Source organism: Pithys albifrons, chromosome 6, assembly GCF_047495875.1.
Source record: "Pithys albifrons albifrons isolate INPA30051 chromosome 6, PitAlb_v1, whole genome shotgun sequence".
Lineage (NCBI taxonomy): Eukaryota > Metazoa > Chordata > Aves > Passeriformes > Thamnophilidae > Pithys > Pithys albifrons.
The window spans coordinates 51,401,748-51,421,529 of NC_092463.1; the positions used below are offsets into that span (position 1 = coordinate 51,401,748).

Below are 19,782 nucleotides of genomic sequence, written 5' to 3' on the forward strand. Positions count from 1 at the left end.
AAGGAAACAAAAATGTTATTGTTGTCACTGTTATGCAATACCTGCCACAGACCCACGCTGGGGCATTGTCTCCAGGCTGACAGAAGCCATGGGCCATGGACATGTGTGGGGAGAGGAGCAGGTTCCAGAAAGCCTTTACAAAATCACAGCATTGACACAGCTGGCACTACCCTGTGTGTGAGTGCTCATTGCAAAAAGACAGTTCAAGGTTTGGTGTTATGTAATTTAAGAAAATCATTGCTCAGCACAATTTAGATCTCCTGATGACCTCTTTTGTATGCCTATACTGATCCAATTAGCTTTACTGTTATTAAAGTCTATCAGTTTCTTTAAACCCCTTAAGTTCTGGCTCTGAAAGCTGACTTCTTCATGACAGGATGATCCATTTTCTGCACTGGATATCCACCTGAGTGACCATCTCATGCAAGAAGGGATCCTGAAAATGCTGCGGGAAGATAAGCGGACCATTGTGCTGGTAACTCACAAGCTGCAGTACTTGCCCCATGCTGACTGGGTAAGAAAGCTCTTTCCATTTTTTCTGAGGAGGCAAGAATGTGGCATGAATATGTCTTCCTACAAATAATGCTTTCACTTCATCTTTTCACCAAGTGATAGTTACTGAGAAGATACATAATAAAGATCTTCTGTAAATTAGCCAGTGCATTAGGGGTGCTATAATTTTGAGATTCCCATCTTAGAACACTTAAATATGTTGGACTTTCACAGAGCTGAAGCTTAATACACTTATGGCAGCAAGATGCAGATAAAATATATCAAGTATCCAAAACCATGTTCTATTGAAAACTTTTGCTCATTTTGTTATCTCAGAACAGTGAAATGTTTGAGTAGCACATTTGCCTTTGCTGGGATGTTACTAGGAATCTGTGGAGTCACAGAAAAATGTGCATTTATGGATACTGAGGTACATGGAAATGTAAGGAAAAACCCAGTATTTCCTTATGGTTAGTACAAATATATAATGTATGAAGAACATCTTTACCCTGGTTTTTCTTTTTTTTTTTTGGTCTTGCACTTAGTTCTCCTACAGTTATCCAGTTACAGCATCCTAGGTCTCCTTGCCTATGGTGATTGATGACTGCAGTTATACCTCCTAGCAGGACTTCTCTCTCTTCTGCAGCTTGCACAGACTACAGCAGCAGCTTCCTGGTCTCAAGAAATAATCATATTTCAATGGCTGCCTGTGCTGCATATTGGCTTGATATAAAGTTGCAGATAGACATTAATCTTGTTCTGACCATCTTTTTGGTGGGCAGAATTTGTCCTTTATGGTGTCTTGTCCCTCAGTAGTAACCTTTAAGAGTTACTACTGTTCTCAACATAGTTCTGGTTTTCTGGTTATTGTCTCTTGGAATGCAGGAATGTTCTGCCCTCTTCCCCTCCCTATGAATTCCATCTTAATTTCTTGTTTTTATTGTTAAGTATTTGCATTTTTAAAAAATATACATGGTCATGGGCTTGCATCAGTATAACCATTTTAATTTTCTTTGTGAATGTCAGATCCATTTGTAGTTGTTGGTATTTTATGAGGTGTATGAAAATTACTTCATTTTTATTATCTTCTACATGTGTTTCAGTAAGCTTTTATGAAATATACTGTTCCAAGCAGTCTGTAGGACAGAAAGCACTTGTATTAATTTTATAATTAAAAAAATACTTATGAAGTAGTTCAGGTTTAATTCCTAAGTACAGGTTTCACTAAGCCTTAGCAATCCTTATCCAGTGGACTGAAGAGGCAATTCCTTTATTTTATTAAGTAATTTAAAATAAAAATGTTATTTGAAGTATATGTGATGGCCTCCTAAATCTTTGTAGCAAAACCCTCAGAAGAATTCAAGGTTCAGGACAATTACAGGTTTTCTGAATAAATTGACTACAAAAAGATCCTAGTTTGCTCCATTTTCAACTTGCTTCTGGTGTAAATTCTTAGCAGTAAGTGGAATAGACTATTTCCCCACAGCTTACCCATGGAAATTCTGAGCTTCCAGGAAGAGAGAAGAATTAACAACTGCATTAACTATTTTTTTAATGATGTCCTGCGGGTTTGCAATCTGCTTGCCTCATTTTCCAATTCTCCTTGTCAGATCTAAAGTGAACATAGTTACACCATGAATGTAATGTAATTACACTGATACAAACCTGGAAACCGCTCCCTTCAGACTTCCGTTAAATATATAATTCTTTGCAAACTGTGTCCACGGTTTATGCTTTTAAAGCTTTAGGGATTCAAATTCCCTAGCTCTTCCTTATCAGTCCATGGAATCAAACAGGGGGAGCCAGCATGCTCATGGCTAATGACCGGAATGAGGGCAAAATATACTGCACACAGTGTGTTCCTAAAAGCTTTTTTCCTTTTATTAGGGAGTAAGAGAAGTCTAAAATCTTATCTTGCTAATGACTTGTATTTAGGAAGAGTAATATGCCACCCTGTCTGCTGACAGGGATCCCATTCTTCTTTCTTAAAAGCAGTCTTCTTTCCTGAAAACATTGAGTGCAGGAAGTTTCTGGTTTTGCAGCATCTTGCGTGAAGGGATAAAGTCAAGAGATAATGTCACTGTCTCTTTAGAAGACAGATTTGTTTGCAGAAATATCATGTATTTCAGAAAAGAGAAAATCCTGTCAAGGCACAGCAACATAGCCTTAAAATAAATAGGCACACCTGGCTATTTATCTCACCACTTGTATTTCTAACTTTTTAGATAATTGCAATGAAAGATGGTTACATCCAGAGAGAAGGAACACTCAAGGACATTCAGAAATCAGAGACTGAGCTTTTTGAACACTGGAAGACGTTAATGAATCGACAGGACCAAGAACTGGAAAAGGTTTTCAATGGGGAAGACAATCAATATATGCAACAAAATGTGTCGTGTTCCCCCCCCCCCCCCCCCCAGCCTTAGGTTGAAAGCATTGGCAAGGGTTGACATGCAGTGTGTGTAATCTAACGTAATATGAATGTACTATTAGTTACCATTATTATTTATCCATTAAGATAAATTCCTTCATCTGGACACCTCAGACCTCCTTGATTCTGTTCTAATCCATTTTTGATGGGGAGCCCTAACAAAATATTCTCATCTAAGGAATATTAAATAGGGCCATTTTAGGAAATGCATTGCTAATACTGACAACTGGTTTTATAGATACGCCTGAATTTACTCACTGCATTGGGTTGAAGCTTTTCAGATGTGCCTATATCAAGCTATGTAAATCATTAAGGTGTTTTGTCTTTCATATTATAACACAAGAAGAATGAGATGTTACTGTTGGTTCTTATTAATTCAGAGACAACTGTGGAAATTAAGATTCCAAAAGGGTTGGGATTGACAACCTGAAATTAATGTTAGATATTTAATTTGTGTTCTTCAGTTTTACAGATGTAGCAAATCCATCACTTATGGCTGCCTGCTGTGAGATTCTGACTTCTATTTTTCACTGAATGGAAACAATTTTATCACAGCTAGTAATTTTTTTCTCTGGTTGAAAATACATGAACTGTCTCTTTTTATAGGAAACTACTACTGAGGAAAACCCTGTTTTGGAAAGAACGAATCTCCGGAGGACTATGTACTCCCGTGAAGCACTGCTGAAAGACGATGAAGAGGATGAAGGTAAAGGGCACCCTTGGAGCCCATGGCCAATACGTTACTGTTTCATAGTTAAATTATATTAGAATGAATTACATCATTCAAACTGACAAGAGAACAAATCATTTTCCATGTGGGTCACGTTTATAGGAGTGATGTTTCCATTGCTTTCACGTTTGGACTGCAATGATTGCAGGTTTTAAGAAGTTTTAGCTTTCTCCAAACTTTTGAGGTATTTTTTCTTATAGTGGATATGATTTAATAACGAACAGAGAATAATATTAAAGCTAGTACTTTCAAGTTACAAAAACACAGTTCAAGAAATTGATCACTAAGTGCTGAGGTTTTCTGCATCTTTTCAGTGTGCATTACTGCTGACTTTAGCAGGTTAATACATGCATGCCTGAGTGGATACTTTCATCTCAAAGCCACTCTTTGTCCTGTATGGTAAGACCTGGTTTGTAGCTGCCACTTGCCAGTTCTGATGAAAAGTGTGCATGAATAGGTCAGTGTGGCTGTACATTTTTCTTGCACGTTGCAGAAGAAGTAACAGAAAGTGATGATGAAGACAACCTGTCTTCGGTGCTGCATCAGAGAGCAAAGATGCCCTGGAGAGCCTGTGGCAAGTACCTCAGTGCAGCAGGAATCCTCCTTCTGCCACTGCTGGTCCTGTCCCAGCTGCTGAAGCACACGGTGATGGTGGCGATCGACTACTGCCTGGCACTCTGGACTGAAGCTGCCATTTCTAACAAGCTAGAACCAGAAATGAAAAACTGCTCTTTTTGCACGGTATACAATGCCTTGTTCACCCTTCTGTTATGATTTAACCAGAAGTGTTCTCCCTGTTCACCTTTCTCTTATGATTTAACCAGAGGTGTTCTCCCACAGTCAATCTCTGCTCCAGGATTTGTTTGTGATGTCCTATCTTTCTAGTAAAAGAGCCACTCCAGAGTATTTTGAAGCTCAATACATTTTTGGGTACACAATGCAGTAAAACTAACAGTTAAGTTTGGCATGTTATTCTCATATTGCTATATTTGTTTTACTTTCATCACCTAGCTGATATACCTAAACCTTGGTCTCTAAAGTAATTTTGATATCATAGTTTTTGATTTTTCCTATACTGTTGCATTCTCACTGCAAGCAGGGCTTTTTGTAGTATTCTGTAGTACTTAAATTTCTGATTCATCTCTCATTTTCATGCAAACACTTCCCTCTCCAAAGGATAATAAATTGTGATGCAAGATGTAAAAATCATGGGTATTTAATTTAGAGAGGAAAAATTATTTAATCCTTACATTTTTTTCAGTCTTGTGCTTCTGTGTTTAAATTATGTTTAAAATTTATTGCAAAGTGAATAATTGTGTTACTCTTTGATTCGTAGGATTTCGACCATTCTCCATATTCAAAAGTTTTCAGCATTCTCTGCTGCCTTGGCATCGTGTTATGTCTTGTCACATCAATAGCAGTAGAGTGGACTGGGTTGAAAGTCACCAAAAAGCTACACTCCTCTTTACTAAATAAAATTATTTTGGCTCCAATGAGGTATTTCTCTGATTGTAATAAAAATTGTATTATAGTCACCTTGTTGTCTTTACTTCTAGACAGTCTTATAAGTACAGTTTTTATTAAGAAGTGACTGTGCATCACGTTTTTTTAACATGTCATTGAAAATCATCAGATATCAAATTCCTGAGTAGTGGTTGAAAATGATACCCGGGCTGCTTTAGTTCCTAGATAGGAGTCAAATGCCTCTCCTGCCTGACTGTGACTTTGGAGATTTACTCCCTTGAACGTTTCATTTTTCTTTGCTGTTTTTAATTAGAGAGAAAATACAATTATTGATCAATATATTATACAGTTAATTCATAGCATGCATGATCATCTTAATCACTAGAAATATTTAGTGTAGGCAGCAATTGTGCAAGTCTATGAAAGGTAATGAGTTTAGACAAGTGCCATTACCCACATTGTTAGAGTACCCTGGGATGCATCAATACCAGTGAAGGCCTTTGTTGTCCTCCGTAAGGTTTCTTTTCTGTGCATGAGAGGAAAGTTGTAGCTTGATTCAAACTTGCAGCTCTTACTGGACATTAGGAAAAATACCATCTTATTTTCATGCTAACTGAAACAACATACATGAAAAACCTCGCTTTTCCCCCCGCCACCCGCCTCAGGATAGAAATAGACTTCAGGTTCAACATGAGTTATGGAACAGTTAAAAACTACATGGCAATAACCTTGTTTGCATTTTGCATATCCAAATGCCTTTTAATATATTGTTCCAAAAGTTAATTAAACTTTTGGCATTTTTCGTTAACTGAAGGAGCCTCAAATCAGAATCTGAGGTGTAATCATGTGATGTATGTAGCTTAGGCAGTAGAGGGAGCTGAGGGTGTACTTGCTGTTGTAGGTTTCTTGTAGGTTGTAGGTTTTAGGTAGTTGGGTTCATACTTATGATTGTACATTACAGACTGCTATTTTATTGGAAAGCCATAACTACTGGAAAAAGTGAGAAATTTTATTCTGGCTCTCAATTTATTTACTTGTTTCTGTGATCTAGTACCAAGCTTAAGTAAGACAAAAAAATGAACTAAACTGATTCTAATACCAGTATTGTAACCGTTGCTATTCTTGTTGCATTTAAGGTTTTTTGAAACAACACCTCTGGGAAGTATATTGAACAGGTTTTCAGCTGATTGCAATACTATTGACCAGGTACTGAATAAATGTATTTGAGCTCCCAAGTTATCCTGTCTTTCTCAATCTGAAAGACTAGATTTTTATTTATTATAGACTTACTTAGATGAAGCTTACTGGTTAACTATATTTTGGACTAAAACAATTTGCATCATGATTTTCTCAGTTCTGATTGAGTTCCTCATCTTAAATGCACTTTGAAAATCCATTTATTTTATTAAGATGCCCTGTATGGGTAAGGGAAGGAAAATTGGATCAATAGTGGTATCCTCAAATTAAAAAGTATAAATGCATTCATTTGACACAGATGAGAAAATGAAATGAAAAAAAGGCAAACACTATTGCCTAAAATAGAAATGATTGAAATTCAAATTATCATTATTTACTCCAGACTGCGCTGTCTGTTCATAGGATTCATGCAGGTGCTAAAATTATCTCCTGCATCTATAATCATCTGACATGAGGATCTTGCTCCAAAATGCAGACATGTGAAGCAGTCCCACAGAAATCCCTTCAGGTGTTCCCAAAACCCAGCAGTAAATTCAGGAGCAGACCTGTATGCTTAGTGCTTCAAATCCTCAAAAATTGTATTCCTCGTGTAAGTGGGAAAAACTAAAATGAAATAATGGTTTAAAGTGGATATGTTATGGAAGATTCTGTGTGTTTGTTCTTCTTTATACAGCACATCCCAGCTACCCTGGAGTGCTTGAGTCGTTCCACTTTGCTATGTGTATCAGCTCTTGCTGTCATCTCATATGTCACACCGATGTTCCTCATTGCCCTGGTTCCCCTCGCAATCATGTGCTACTTCATCCAGAAGTACTTCCGAGTCGCCTCACGGTAAGATCATAAACCAGCATCATTCTGGCAACAGAAACATCTGCAATGCATGAGTGCATTGCAGAATTAGAGTGGAGTGCAGGGAAATTTTGTGTTTAATTTTGGTCCTGTAGAAGCCATGGCCCTGTCTGAAAGTGGGACAAATCCACTGTAGTGGAAATGTGTCATTTTACAAATATCTTTGTCGGCAGCTCTTCAAGCAAAATTTCTGGGAGGTACAGGCAAGGTCTTTGTGCACGATCAAAGTTCTTTGGAATTCACAGGAGACAAAAACCCAGTTAGATCCTGTTGTCCCCAGGGGCTGCAATCTGGGCATGTCCAAGAAGATGTGGTGACAGAACTGGGAAACTGATGTCTGCCTATCCAGGTGAAAGTGGGAATCTGTAAAGCCAGGGAGAGGCTGCAGAATGAAGTATAACCATGGTGGTACTGCTGACCATAAAGAATCCAATCTGCACAATCAACATTTCCTGTTCTGAGTGCCTTCTAGTTTTTAAGAAAATGAAAAATTTTAGCCATGTCTGTGACTTTTCTCATTCTAAGGTCATAGAACTTCCCCTTCATGACACTTGAGAGGCATTTGCAGCAAAGCAAAAATAAGCATTATCCCTTCATGTATACACAGACTGAGAGAGAGTCTGCAACAAATTCAGTTCCTGATGGAAGAAATTGCAGATAAATAGAATTTCACCCTACATGTGCTTTTACTAATATAATGACTAAATATGAAATTGAGAAATGCAGCCTAATGTGGTCTCATTTATTCTATTGAGTGTATGACTTATACTGTTAGCTCAGTGTGTTGTGCTGTCATCTGGGGATGCATTTTGCCTTCTGCTTAACTCAAGCTCTTAGTTGCAGCATCCCATCAAATTTATATCCAGCATAGAACCAGAATGGTGTTTAAATAATAAACAGTGGAGTATAAAAAGCAGGAATTTAGGAGAAAGGAGGGAAGGCAGTGAAGGGAGAAGACCTATTCAGAACTGCAGCTAGTTAAATGTTGAAAGAAAAATCCTCCTGGTGACTTCATTCCCTGCTCAGGGGCATGTGGCACTGCTTTGCAATCTCTCTGAATCTTACATTTGGGATTATTGTAATGATATTCTTTTTCCTCCCTGGGCATGGTTCAAGAGAATAACTGTACAACAAAAAGCACAACAAAACTGTCTTTTTACAAAATTCTTTTCATAACCCTCTCCAGGGACCTGCAGCAGCTGGATGACAGCACTCAGCTACCATTACTCTCCCATTTTTCAGAGACTGTTGAAGGTCTTACTACCATCCGAGCCTTCAGGTATAGTTTTTTAAGGAACACACATAACTTCACTTTTGAATATCTCTCTCTGACTGTTCTGCAATTGTGCAGTTATAATTGTTACTTGAATCACCTGGAACATCCCGAGTCCCCGAAAGATGGGTAAGGGCTACACTAGAGCATTAAAGACCTTTGAGTATTTTGCATGTGACAGAGTTACTGTAGAAAAACAAATGTGTCATCTGCCCTGTGGCTACTGTCCAGACACTTGCATGTAGGCTTAAAAAAAATGTGATCAAATGTGATTTAAGAAGGTAAATTAGCTTGCAATTACCACAGCATGTGGTGTGGCAGGCTATGGACTTGGACAATTTCCATGACATAACTAATATGCACCAACTTGTTATGTCAGAGTAATGTGTGTATGAGTCAATGCCCTGGTAAGATAAACTGCACATATGCTTGACTTCAGAGAATACAGTAGCACCCCACATTATTTTTCAGGTTGCTAGCTGAAAATGTGGGTGTTTACACTGATTTTGAAATTACACCAGCTGAAGACAAAGTGTTCCTTTGCTTGCTTTGGTTCATTTTTTCATCCACGTAAGCTCACAGGAGAACGGCCCAGGAACACCTGATAACTTGCCTGGGCTGTATATCCGTGTTACAAATTTGGAAGTCATGCTGATACTTCAGAGGCACCAATAAAACTACTGCTGAGCTTACCAGCTGCTTTCCCTGCACTAGGGCTATTCTTGTCTTTTCCCAGTTGACTTGAACACAGTCAACTGTTGTCTACATTCATCTCATCTAGATGATGTCTGTGCATTTTTTCAGTTAATTATTACTGTTACCCTTATATCTTTGAAAAAGAAGTGCTTATTTCTCCTAAACTATAATTTTAATTTTATAATAGAAGTAATGCACAAAGTTAACTTTTTCTTAAACTATTTTAAATAGTATATGAATAGCTCAATGAAAGAACAACCAATTTAAGCATTTGTTTCTTTTTGACTGAAGGTAGCTTCCCCAAGACTGCTAGAGCAGCACAGTGGTTTCCATTATTAATTACTGTTATTGAATATTTAATCCATTAAGTGCCAACTAATTTGTACTCTAGTTTGTAGCTATGTCTGTGTTCAATTTTCAGGAAAATCAATTTCTCTTTTAATTGTTGCTTTTCTCATTTATCCATCTATTCTTCTACTTGATCAAGAGGATCTTTAGAGTATTATGGCTGTATATTTTCTGGTGTTGATACAGCAAATAATACTTAATGCCATCTAGCTAATATTTTCAGTCTTTCAGAGTATTCCCTCTTGATTCTTCCTGTCCCTTTGGAATGGACTCCTCTGTCAAAGAATTGTTTAGTGCCTCCTTTTTCTTAAATCCTGCAGTAGCTGCTGTGTCTGACCCAGCCAGCCATGTGCATTTAGTAAGTTCTGTATTCCATCTGCCTGCCAGCCTCCTGCATCGGCTGGTAACCCAGCTATTTTTAGGACTGTATAGCTTTTCAGCTGCCTAACGTATTAGCAGGAGTGGAGTTTAGACTTGCTAGCATGAGCATCCCTAAAAATAACACTAATTCAGGAATCCATTCCTCCTGTTAGGAGGTGCCAGTTGTTCCTGAAGTGTCCTTACCCTTGGTAACTTTCTGTCCTGAATTTACTCAAAATGCATAAGGAAAGAATATGAAAAGAAGTCCAGAGAGAGACAAGAAGGACAGCTACTGCTGTGCCTACAAATACACCTTCAGCAGATGCCCTGGCCTGATTTAGTTTGCTGTCTGACACTTCAGAAAGTGTTGGTGCTAAGTAATCAACAAAATGTAAATGTGAAAGCTTCTGCAAAGACTGGTCTGTATTTTGAGAGGCCTGGTAATCTGGGGACACTTTCTGAAGAGAAATTCTGATATTTCTTCAAGTGCTCCAGCAGCAGAGGTAACTTTGCATCCTCATTCCATATGCATATGCATGACTGACTCATGATGCATAGCTCACATCCTCCGAGGTGCATCTGCATCACGTAATTCTTCATGGTATAGAGATATGAAAGTTGTGTGACTGAATTGGTTCCAGAAGCAGCACAGCCACCTTTGTACGGTAGGGCACTGAGGGTAATGAGCCTTGAGGAGAGACAGGGCTCACTAGCTTTGACATGGTGAGACAAATGCTTGCTTTCAGAAACAACCCTCATAGGCTGTGCAAACACAGAAACACACTTGGAGCCAGCCCAGATTGTGTGTGTGTGGCTCGGCTTTGCGAACAAAGATTTGGGAAGGGTTGTCCCCACGTGGGTGGGCCCTTCCAGCCTGCACAGTGGATTTTAGGTGAGGCTCAGTGTGCCCAGAACTGGCCCCACCGTTTAAGTCCTGAGGTTCAGCTGCCACGGCCGAGCGAGCTTGGACAGTGCCAGTGAAGTCCTCAGGACTAGAACCTACAGCACCCAGCATTTCCCAGGAGGTCTCCCATCCAAGTACTAATCCGGTGTGGGCCGTGTCCAAAGCAGGGTGGCCAGCAGGTTGAGGGAGGTGGCTCTGCTTCCCTAATCCACTCTGGTGAGTAGAGAGGCAGAATCACCTGGAATACTGCATCCCACCTGGAGCAGGTTGTCCAGAGAACCTGTAGATGCCCACCCCTGGAAATGTTCAAGGCCAGGTTGGATGGAGCTCTCAGGAACTTGATCTAGTGAAAGGGGTCCCTACCCTTGGTAGAGGAGTTGTAACTAGGTCATCTTTAAACTCCCTTCCAACCCAGGCTGTTCTATGATTCCCCATTGCACACAGCAGACATGTCTCTTATGTCTTGGGACATGGCTGAGCAGTGAACAGCTAAATTATTTCCACTAAGAGACACATATTTCTTTTCCTCATAAATGATTTATATAAAGTTGTAACTTTATTATACTGTACTCTGCAGTGAACAAATTTGAAAGCTTCTCTAAGCTATAATACTTCATACTTAAACATTGTAATATCTTTCATACCAGTATAAGGAGAGCTGAGTAGTGCTTTTTGCAGCCATAATAGCTAAAGGATGTAAGAAGGGTAAAGTTTCATAGAGAGACATTCGAAGTTTGTTAAATTTGCTAATGTAATAACAGGAAGAAAAAAGCAAAAATTAAAAAAGCTTCTGTTACTACCCTGGAAAAGAGTCTTGTGCCAGACTTGTATAGTGTGAGTCATAATTGTTGATACACTTTATCATTACCATTGCATGACTTTACACATATAAAAATAAAGATGCTCAGGTAAAAGGGGTCACTGGGTGACTTGCAGGCTTGCCAAGACCCCAGTCTAAATAGATGTAGCAGGGAATCATCTTCCATACCTGCTGGATTCAGAGCAGATTTCATTGATGCAGCTATTTGGATGAGTGGGCGCAGATCCATTATAAGAAACTGTAAACAAACCTATTTGCCATTGATCCTGTTTTGTGTACTCTGGCTAATTCCTTGAGGGGAAGGGGAACACAGTTCTTTGCAGCCTGTTACTTTTCATTGCTTGGACTTCTGTTTTCCAAACAAAGTGCTCTGTTTACTGATAATGACAAACATATTTGTCTAATATGGGAGCTCTGTGACTGTAGGTACTTTGAGTCTATACTTACAAATTGTTACAATTTCTAAGCACTACAGTAATATAAATTTTAAAACTTAAGCTTCTATGATTAAGTGAGGAAAGAAACTGCATTCTGAAGCATTAATACTTCTTTTCAGGAGTACATGCATGTAATATTTCTCTCATATGTATTACAATTTTTTTCAATTTCAGATTTGTCTCTCTCACAATTAGCATGTAATAAAATACATTCAGCAAATGGCCAGTAGGATCTCAAAGTCCCATGAGTTTCATCAGTGCAATAACATCCATTTACTCACTAAGATACTTCAGGAATACAGTTTGCCTTTGTCTAATAGAGCCTACAGATGATGCCACTCTGAACTATTGATAGGCTGATTTAGATCCTGTGTCAAGCTTCCCATAAGAATGTACCCCAGAAATTGTACTTTTTATTTTTCTAAGACTCCAAGGCCTGATTCGTTTATTCTCTCATTTCTTTCTCTCCTCTCTTCTTTCCTGCTTTCTTTCTTTGTGCTTTTATCTTTCTTCTTTTCTTTCTTCATTCTTCTCTTTTCCTGTCTTTTTCATTTATTTTTTATTTCTTATTTTAGGTATGAAGCCAAATTTCGACAAAAACTTCTTGAATACACAGATTCCAACAACATTGCTTCCCTTTTCCTTACAGCTGCCAATCGCTGGCTGGAAGTTCGCATGGCAAGTAAATTATTGTTGTGTATACACAATTTTTTACTTTGTTCCAGGTAATCTCATGAGGCATCCAACAGTTATCTAGCCTCATCTGGGTTTCAAAGCTATACCTTTGCCCTCTGTGTCTCTTTGACTGTAACAAGGATGTGCCAAAACCATCCTGGAAACTGAATGGAGTATAAATTTTTCCCGTAGCCTGCAGCTGTTTTTCCAAGACAAGAATAGTTTTTATAGGTCACATTGGCTCTTCTGTGTGTGAAGAGTCATCAGTGCTGCCAGCCAGGATGCCATTGTGGGACCATGTCAGTCAATGTCAGCAGGGCCCTGCCTTGTGGCTCCCTAGGAATATTTCAACATCTTGGAAGCTCTCTAACTTAGCACAAGGTTGTAGATAGGTTTATGCCTGTTTTGGGGTTACCTGAATAATGCTGAGGTTATTCTGGGGCCTGTTTCTTGCTCAGTAAAGTGGCCTGGCATGAGAAATGGTTTATTAAAAATAATTTTCCAAGAAGAAAATCAAGGAATTTTATGTTGTGGATGGTGATATCAGATTTTTAGTTGCAGCTGTAGTACTGCTGGTAACATGGACTCCATTGATATGTAATAAATGTATGCTAATTCATCTTTCATGTCATACTCTATACCTCCTTTTTTTACTCCATTTTATCTGGCACCTATTGCTACCTAAGTTCAGGTATTGAGTATGACTTAAATAAAGTGTTATTACCTTTTTGTATTTTCAGGCCTAGACCACCCAGGGTCACTAAATCTGATCAATGCCTTTATCGTTAAACAGTGCAAACACAGACAAGTGACAATGTCCTTCCTACAGAGTTTGTTTTCTAGTCTGTTACACAGTTCCACTCACAGAACTGTCTATGGAAGGTCAAATCACCAACGATTTGAATTAAAGCAGCAAAAACCCATTATGGTTGGACACAGTCCAACTAATAGGTACATGCTGTGTAAGAACAGCTTGTGTGAACAAATATGGATGGTAGCAATTCAGCAGCAACTGCAGAGCCTACCAGCAGTTGTTCATCAGCCACAGATGGGAACACATGAGCATTTCCCTCCTATCCCAGGGAACCTCAGCTGCAAGGTTTCAATCACCTCCATTACATGCTTAAGATATCTGTGTTGACTTCTCCAGAAGGTTAGGAGTGTTGGTACAATAGCGTTTCCAAACACAGCGCCACTAAGGGCAGTAAAAATGGGTTCCTAGGAAGAGCCTACATGGAGTTACATGGGGTTTTCTCCTTGTATTTCAAACTGTGCAATGGGTTTGTTATTTGGTATGCAAAGTTATGAGAATGTTTTAATGCTTTGTAGACCTACAGTGATGAACATATTCATATTCCTTCAGGAGTACATTGGAGCATGTGTGGTACTCATAGCAGCTGTCACTTCTATTACCAGTTGCCTGTATAATAAACTCACTTCAGGACTTGTAGGCTTGGGACTAACCTATGCTCTTATGGTAAGAATCTCAGGACCCCTTCTGTCTCTCCCAAACATTTTTTTGTAATTCTTCAGGGAACAAAGATGAACAGGAAAATTGAAGGTATCTGTACACCTATAGTGGGTACTGTAACATCACTGAAACCATGTGCTTACCTCAGTTCATATTTGATCATTGACATATTTGAGTGTATACTTTCTTCAGTTTTTATATAAAATACTCATCAAGGTGTTAGTTCAAATATGTCAACAAAAACGTGGCCAAATTGTATCATAATTTTTATATTGTCTTGCATTGTGAAGAATACATTTTCAATGCATCAGTTGTAATTACGCCCTGGCACATCATTCTAGATTGTCAAAGCTTATGTTACCAAAATGATGTCTTTTCACCTGTCTTAATTGTTCCTCCACTCTTTTCTGTTGGTGCTGATCAGATCTCCAAAGTATCTGTGCACTGCAGTTAGAAAATTTAACCTTTAGTCACTGTTGCCTCCCTGTTAGTGTGTACCATACAACCTGTTCACAACTTTTGAGGTGTTCCTGTGTAGGAATATAAACTGCATGCTGGTCAAATAATGCAAACTACTAAAAATCTGGAATTTAGTCATGTATTTGCTTTACATCAGGTGTCTAACTATCTGAATTGGATGGTTCGTAACCTGGCTGACATGGAGATCCAGCTGGGTGCAGTGAAAAGAATCAATGGCCTTCTCAAAACAGAAGCCGAAAATTACGAAGGGCTCCTTTGTAAGTGCAGTTTTGTGCAGCATGCAGAAAGAGCTTACTGATATTTTAATGATTTTGTAGTGTATTACCATGGAAAATGTAGTAATCACTTAATGAACCAATTAATTTCTTACAAGAGGGTTGATTTTACTTTTGTTTTTCCCCACTGCACTCCTGGTGCAGCATCCTCACAGATTCCCCAGAACTGGCCAGACAGAGGGGAAATTCAAATCCAGAACCTCAGTGTCCGATATGACAGCAACTTAAAGCCAGTGCTAAAGCATGTCAATGCCCATATCTCACCAGGACAAAAGGTAAGAACTGCAGTGATTCTGAGAAGCTCTTTAGGCTAGCACATCACATAAATCAGAGTTAAAAAAACATACCACAGAATGTTTTGATGACTGAATTACAGAGGTTTTTTCTCTCAAAGAATATAGTGCACTGGAAGAGGCTGTGGGGGGTTCTTAGCTTGGTATGTTTAGGCATACACATCCTCCCTCAGTATCTCAGTGCTCTGTTGCCATCAAACTGTGCCAAAAGAAGTGACAGTGAGCCCTTACTGTGCTAGACCTACTTTTCATTATTCTCATGTGGCTCTCTTGCCTTTATCCCCATCATTACTGCTCTCCTATTGTTATAGAGGACTGGCTCTGATTTATCCTTAAATGCTCAGACCCCTAAAACAAAAAATGAATGTATTGATTCTGTTACGGCGAATTCAGTTTGACTGAACTGTCAGGAGGACAAGAGGATCATGTGGATCAGAACAGCTCCTCCACCCACTCATCTGAAGTGTCAAGTACAAACATTATCCATTTCTGCTTGCCTCATGTTCATCTGCTTTCTGTGTCACAGATTGGGATCTGCGGCCGAACAGGCAGTGGAAAATCCTCCTTCTCTCTTGCATTTTTCAGAATGGTTGACACTTTTGAGGGTAAGATTACATTTCTGTGTATCAGTCAAGCTTAGCTCCTGAAAGTGCTTAGGTAGTCTTCTCTTTAACGCCAGCAGCTCTGAAGTGTGAATTTTCAATCTGCAGGACACGCTTTCTGGCCCTGTTTAAATCCAGTATCATCTGTCACCTAACAGCTGTGCCATTAGTAAGCTGGATCAATAAAAATTCTACTTGATAGAAGCAAAAGTCCAAGAGTGACAGATGACAGCCTTTTGTGCTGTTAAATCCAACAGTAGGAGTGAAGTGAAAAAGGGAAAGGTGTCCAAGCAACAAAGAAAGATCCGTGTGCAAAGCATAGATGGGTCCACTGAGCCCAGAAATCTCAGCAGCTGGGGACTGCAGTTTGGCCTGCTGCCCTGGAATTTCCTGCTGTATTTTCTGCTCTGTGTGCCATGTCCATATGCCTCATGGAGTGCATCTCAAAAAAAAAGACATTAGCCTGTTTCCCAGCCCCATCACTCACAGAGCCCTTATGCAGAGCCATACAGTTGTACTTGAGAAAATTTCGTGGTGCTCAACAGTAATTTGGCTTTCCGAAACACTTGTTGCCCCTGGTAATTAGTCCCAGATTAAAGTAATGTCTTCTTGTTTAATAAATGTTTATACTGGTCAAGCAGTTACATAGTGTGTCTAATCATTCATAACATACTACAGGTATACTCCCTGTTCTTTCCAGCTGAGGCTTAGTCTCAAGTCAGTTGTGTTTGCTGCTTAGCCAAAGCATGTTTCATTAGTGAGGGGGATATGGGATATAAGGCCTGTTCCTACTGTGCTGCATTTCAGCCTGGAAGTGATCCATGTCTTTGCCAGCAGCTGTGTAGCACCATATACAGACTGTCCATTTTCTTTGAACAGGAAGGATTATCATTGATGGTATAGATATCGCTAAGCTCCCCTTACAGACGTTAAGATCCAGGCTGTCAATCATTCTCCAAGACCCTATTTTATTCAGTGGAACAATCCGGTAAGTATTAAGCACCAGCACTAAATAAAAAACATGTAATTGTTTATATGTCATATAATGTGAATTATATATTATAATCTGTAATTTCTTTTATGCCAAGCTGTTCAATTCTGGTCTCCTCAATTGAAGTAGGGAGGATCACTGTCTTCTGTCTGTGCTTTTTACTCGACCCTGCCAGACTGCACTTTCACAGTGTCTGAGCCTGGGCAGGACACTGTCAGCAAAAGGCATCCCATGCCTGGGAAGCAGGGAAAGCCACTGTTTATTCCTACAGGATCTAGTAATCAGTTGAGCTCACTGATCAAATACCCATAACCACTCTGCATTTCTTGAAACCTTCTTTCTTCTACATCTGTTTTGATCTGTCTGCCTTAAAATATGAGATGGAAAATATGCAGACTAAAATATTTATGTAGACAGAGGGAGGGCAATATAATATGAAAAGTACTGGGATGGCAAAAAGTTCCAGTTTCCAAAAAATGTAATTCCCTATGTCCATGACATTTACTTTAGGAAAGAACAGTACAGTCCTTAGTGCTCTATCACCTGCAGTTGTAGTTTCTACTTTAGTCATTAGAGTTCACTGAAAATGATACAGGCTTCTGTGGTTTGCTGAATCCATGCTTAATACAGGTCTCATTATTATCTCCTGAACATGCTGAATAGAGCACGATTTGTTCACATCAGAAGATGGTATCGCTGTGTGCCTTTGCTGTGTTAATTAACCTATTAAAAAAGTTATTTAGGCCAGCATCAGTCATTCACAACACACACAGCAGGAGTAAAACATAAAAGGAGAGTGTTGTGTGCCATTGAATCTTTTATTATCATTCTATATACTAATGTAAAATGATAAGAGATTCACATTTGCTGCTATCATTTCTGGGCCACAACAAGCTAAAATAATGTTCATCTATTCATAAATTCAAGATTTGTTAATTTGCAGTGAAGTGTTGCATCTCATAATGCAATATGAAGCTTGGTTATTCTATTAATGTTTCTATAGGAGTGAAGAAGGAGACATTGGATTTAAAAGGAGAGAGGTTAGAATTTTGGCCTTGGTTAAAAAATGAATGTTAATTTAAACTGAGCATAGTCATAGCTTTTTCTAGTAAAACATGAGAATTTCTCTAGTTTATTCAGAACAAAACAAATTCTAAAACTATAAAGATAGCTGGAAAACAGAGTTTTTACCTTTCCGCTCAAAAGTCAAATTTTCTTATTAATCGCGTCATGTTAACTAACTCTGAAAAATTCATTGGATTTATACCAACGATAGATCAGAATCAGACACAGATCTTTAGCATATGATTCTGATTATCTTCACATTTGTTTCTAAGCACACTAAAAGAAGAAATCCATTGCAGAAGTTTCTATTGACTGATTCTTGAACTACCCATGACTGTAGGTTCAACTTGGACCCTGAGAAGAAATGCACTGACAGCATGCTGTGGGAAGCACTGGAAATAGCACAGCTCAAGCATGTGGTGAAAGCACTACCTGGGGGTCTAGGTAATAAGAATTCATTTTAAGAATATTGTTTCCAGTATTCACAACTTTCCTGTTTCACAGTTATTTATTCAAAGGGTAGTGGATGAGAAAAGAGCTCTTTATGGTTTTGGAAGGTGACAAAAACTGCTTGCCTGCAGGCAAAGGTCCTACATCCATGTAACTCACTTACCAACTGTACCTGTGGGGCAGAATCCTCTTTCTTTTCATATCATTGGTAAAGTTATTTTATTTCAGTTATTATATTTATGTCTTCCTTATGAAGCATTGAGGTTTATGGATCTTGTGAATTCAAACAAGGTGTCAACAAGCAAGATGTTGTCTGGAATATGTTCGTTTGTATTTTCCAATAGTCAGATCCAGGGAGGAAGATTTGAAAAGTTTAAAGGTGAGGATCATTTGGCCATTAAAAAAATAAATAAATTTATAAAATAAAACCCCTTAAAATGGTAAGTTGCACTGCCTTAGGGTAAAGAAATGATGGATGCTGCTTTGACACGGGCGTGCAGTGTTACAGAGTGCCAGAGAAACTTGCTCTTAAACATCCTTAGTTACTTTGATATCTAACAAGTATAAAGAATATGATGAGACAAAAGTATTGGTTGTTTTGAACAATGGAAATAAAACAGGGAAAATATGTCACCTACAGCTGTAGACCTAGGAAATACTACCTTATGCTGAAAGTGAGACATTAATTTCCAAGCATATGCTCTATTCTGATATCACCTTCTCATACACATACACAGCATAAATACTGGTTTTGCTGTATCATTTCCAGATGCTATAGTCACAGAAGGGGGTGAAAACTTCAGCCAGGGCCAAAGGCAGCTGTTCTGCCTCGCAAGGGCTTTTGTGCGGAAGACAAGCATCTTTATCATGGATGAAGCCACAGCATCTATTGACATGGCAACAGTGAGTTTGGAGTGTTTCCATTTTCTTGTTTTCCTTGAGGGGGAGACAATTAACGGTATGTGAAGAAAAAGGTGCAAAGCAATTCTCTCTACTCTGTATTATGCTTATGCCATATTTAGTGCAGATGTGTTCACAAGTCCAGGTGGTTGTGAGTCATTGCTAACAAATCTAAAGACCTTATAAAGCATTTTACTAGGAATTTAATAGATATTCCAGAACTGCTTGCATTAGGAAAATGAAGCATGTTATTTTAATTGGCAGGTTGAGTTTCTAAAGTAAACAAAGCTTTGGAAAGCCAACTGGAAAAGTCAAGTGAAGGGTAAATTGGCAAGCAACCAATTTCCCCAGCACAGTAGACAGGACAAGTCAGGAAGCTAGAAGGCTTGAAAGTAGAGTCAAGGAAATAAACAGAGACACAGAAAAGACATACTGGATTATTGAATTAATTGTCTGGAGTTGCTGGGCAGATGTTAAAGAAGTCAATAACAGTGCAGTGACTGAATTTTAGCTGAAGAGAATAGTACATTCCTAGGATTTTTTTCCATCTGTTATGTTGTTACAAGACATGTTTCAGTT

The 19,782-nt window shown here is 38.8% G+C and overlaps 1 protein-coding gene across 1 annotated transcript in view; it reads left to right on the plus strand.

The window, feature by feature from the left end:
- Positions 1–19,782, plus strand: part of ABCC8 (ATP binding cassette subfamily C member 8) — a 79,179-nt gene that overhangs the window by 55,187 nt on the left and 4,210 nt on the right. The window contains exons 22-37 of the mRNA XM_071558881.1: positions 377–514; positions 2,718–2,843; positions 3,530–3,629; positions 4,147–4,394; positions 4,990–5,150; positions 6,254–6,323; positions 6,988–7,145; positions 8,350–8,442; positions 12,577–12,679; positions 14,040–14,153; positions 14,764–14,884; positions 15,047–15,177; positions 15,722–15,800; positions 16,677–16,785; positions 18,194–18,297; positions 19,073–19,206. Coding sequence (XP_071414982.1) covers positions 377–514; positions 2,718–2,843; positions 3,530–3,629; positions 4,147–4,394; positions 4,990–5,150; positions 6,254–6,323; positions 6,988–7,145; positions 8,350–8,442; positions 12,577–12,679; positions 14,040–14,153; positions 14,764–14,884; positions 15,047–15,177; positions 15,722–15,800; positions 16,677–16,785; positions 18,194–18,297; positions 19,073–19,206 — 1,989 coding nt within the window. The remainder of the gene's footprint in view (positions 1–376; positions 515–2,717; positions 2,844–3,529; positions 3,630–4,146; positions 4,395–4,989; positions 5,151–6,253; positions 6,324–6,987; positions 7,146–8,349; positions 8,443–12,576; positions 12,680–14,039; positions 14,154–14,763; positions 14,885–15,046; positions 15,178–15,721; positions 15,801–16,676; positions 16,786–18,193; positions 18,298–19,072; positions 19,207–19,782) is intronic.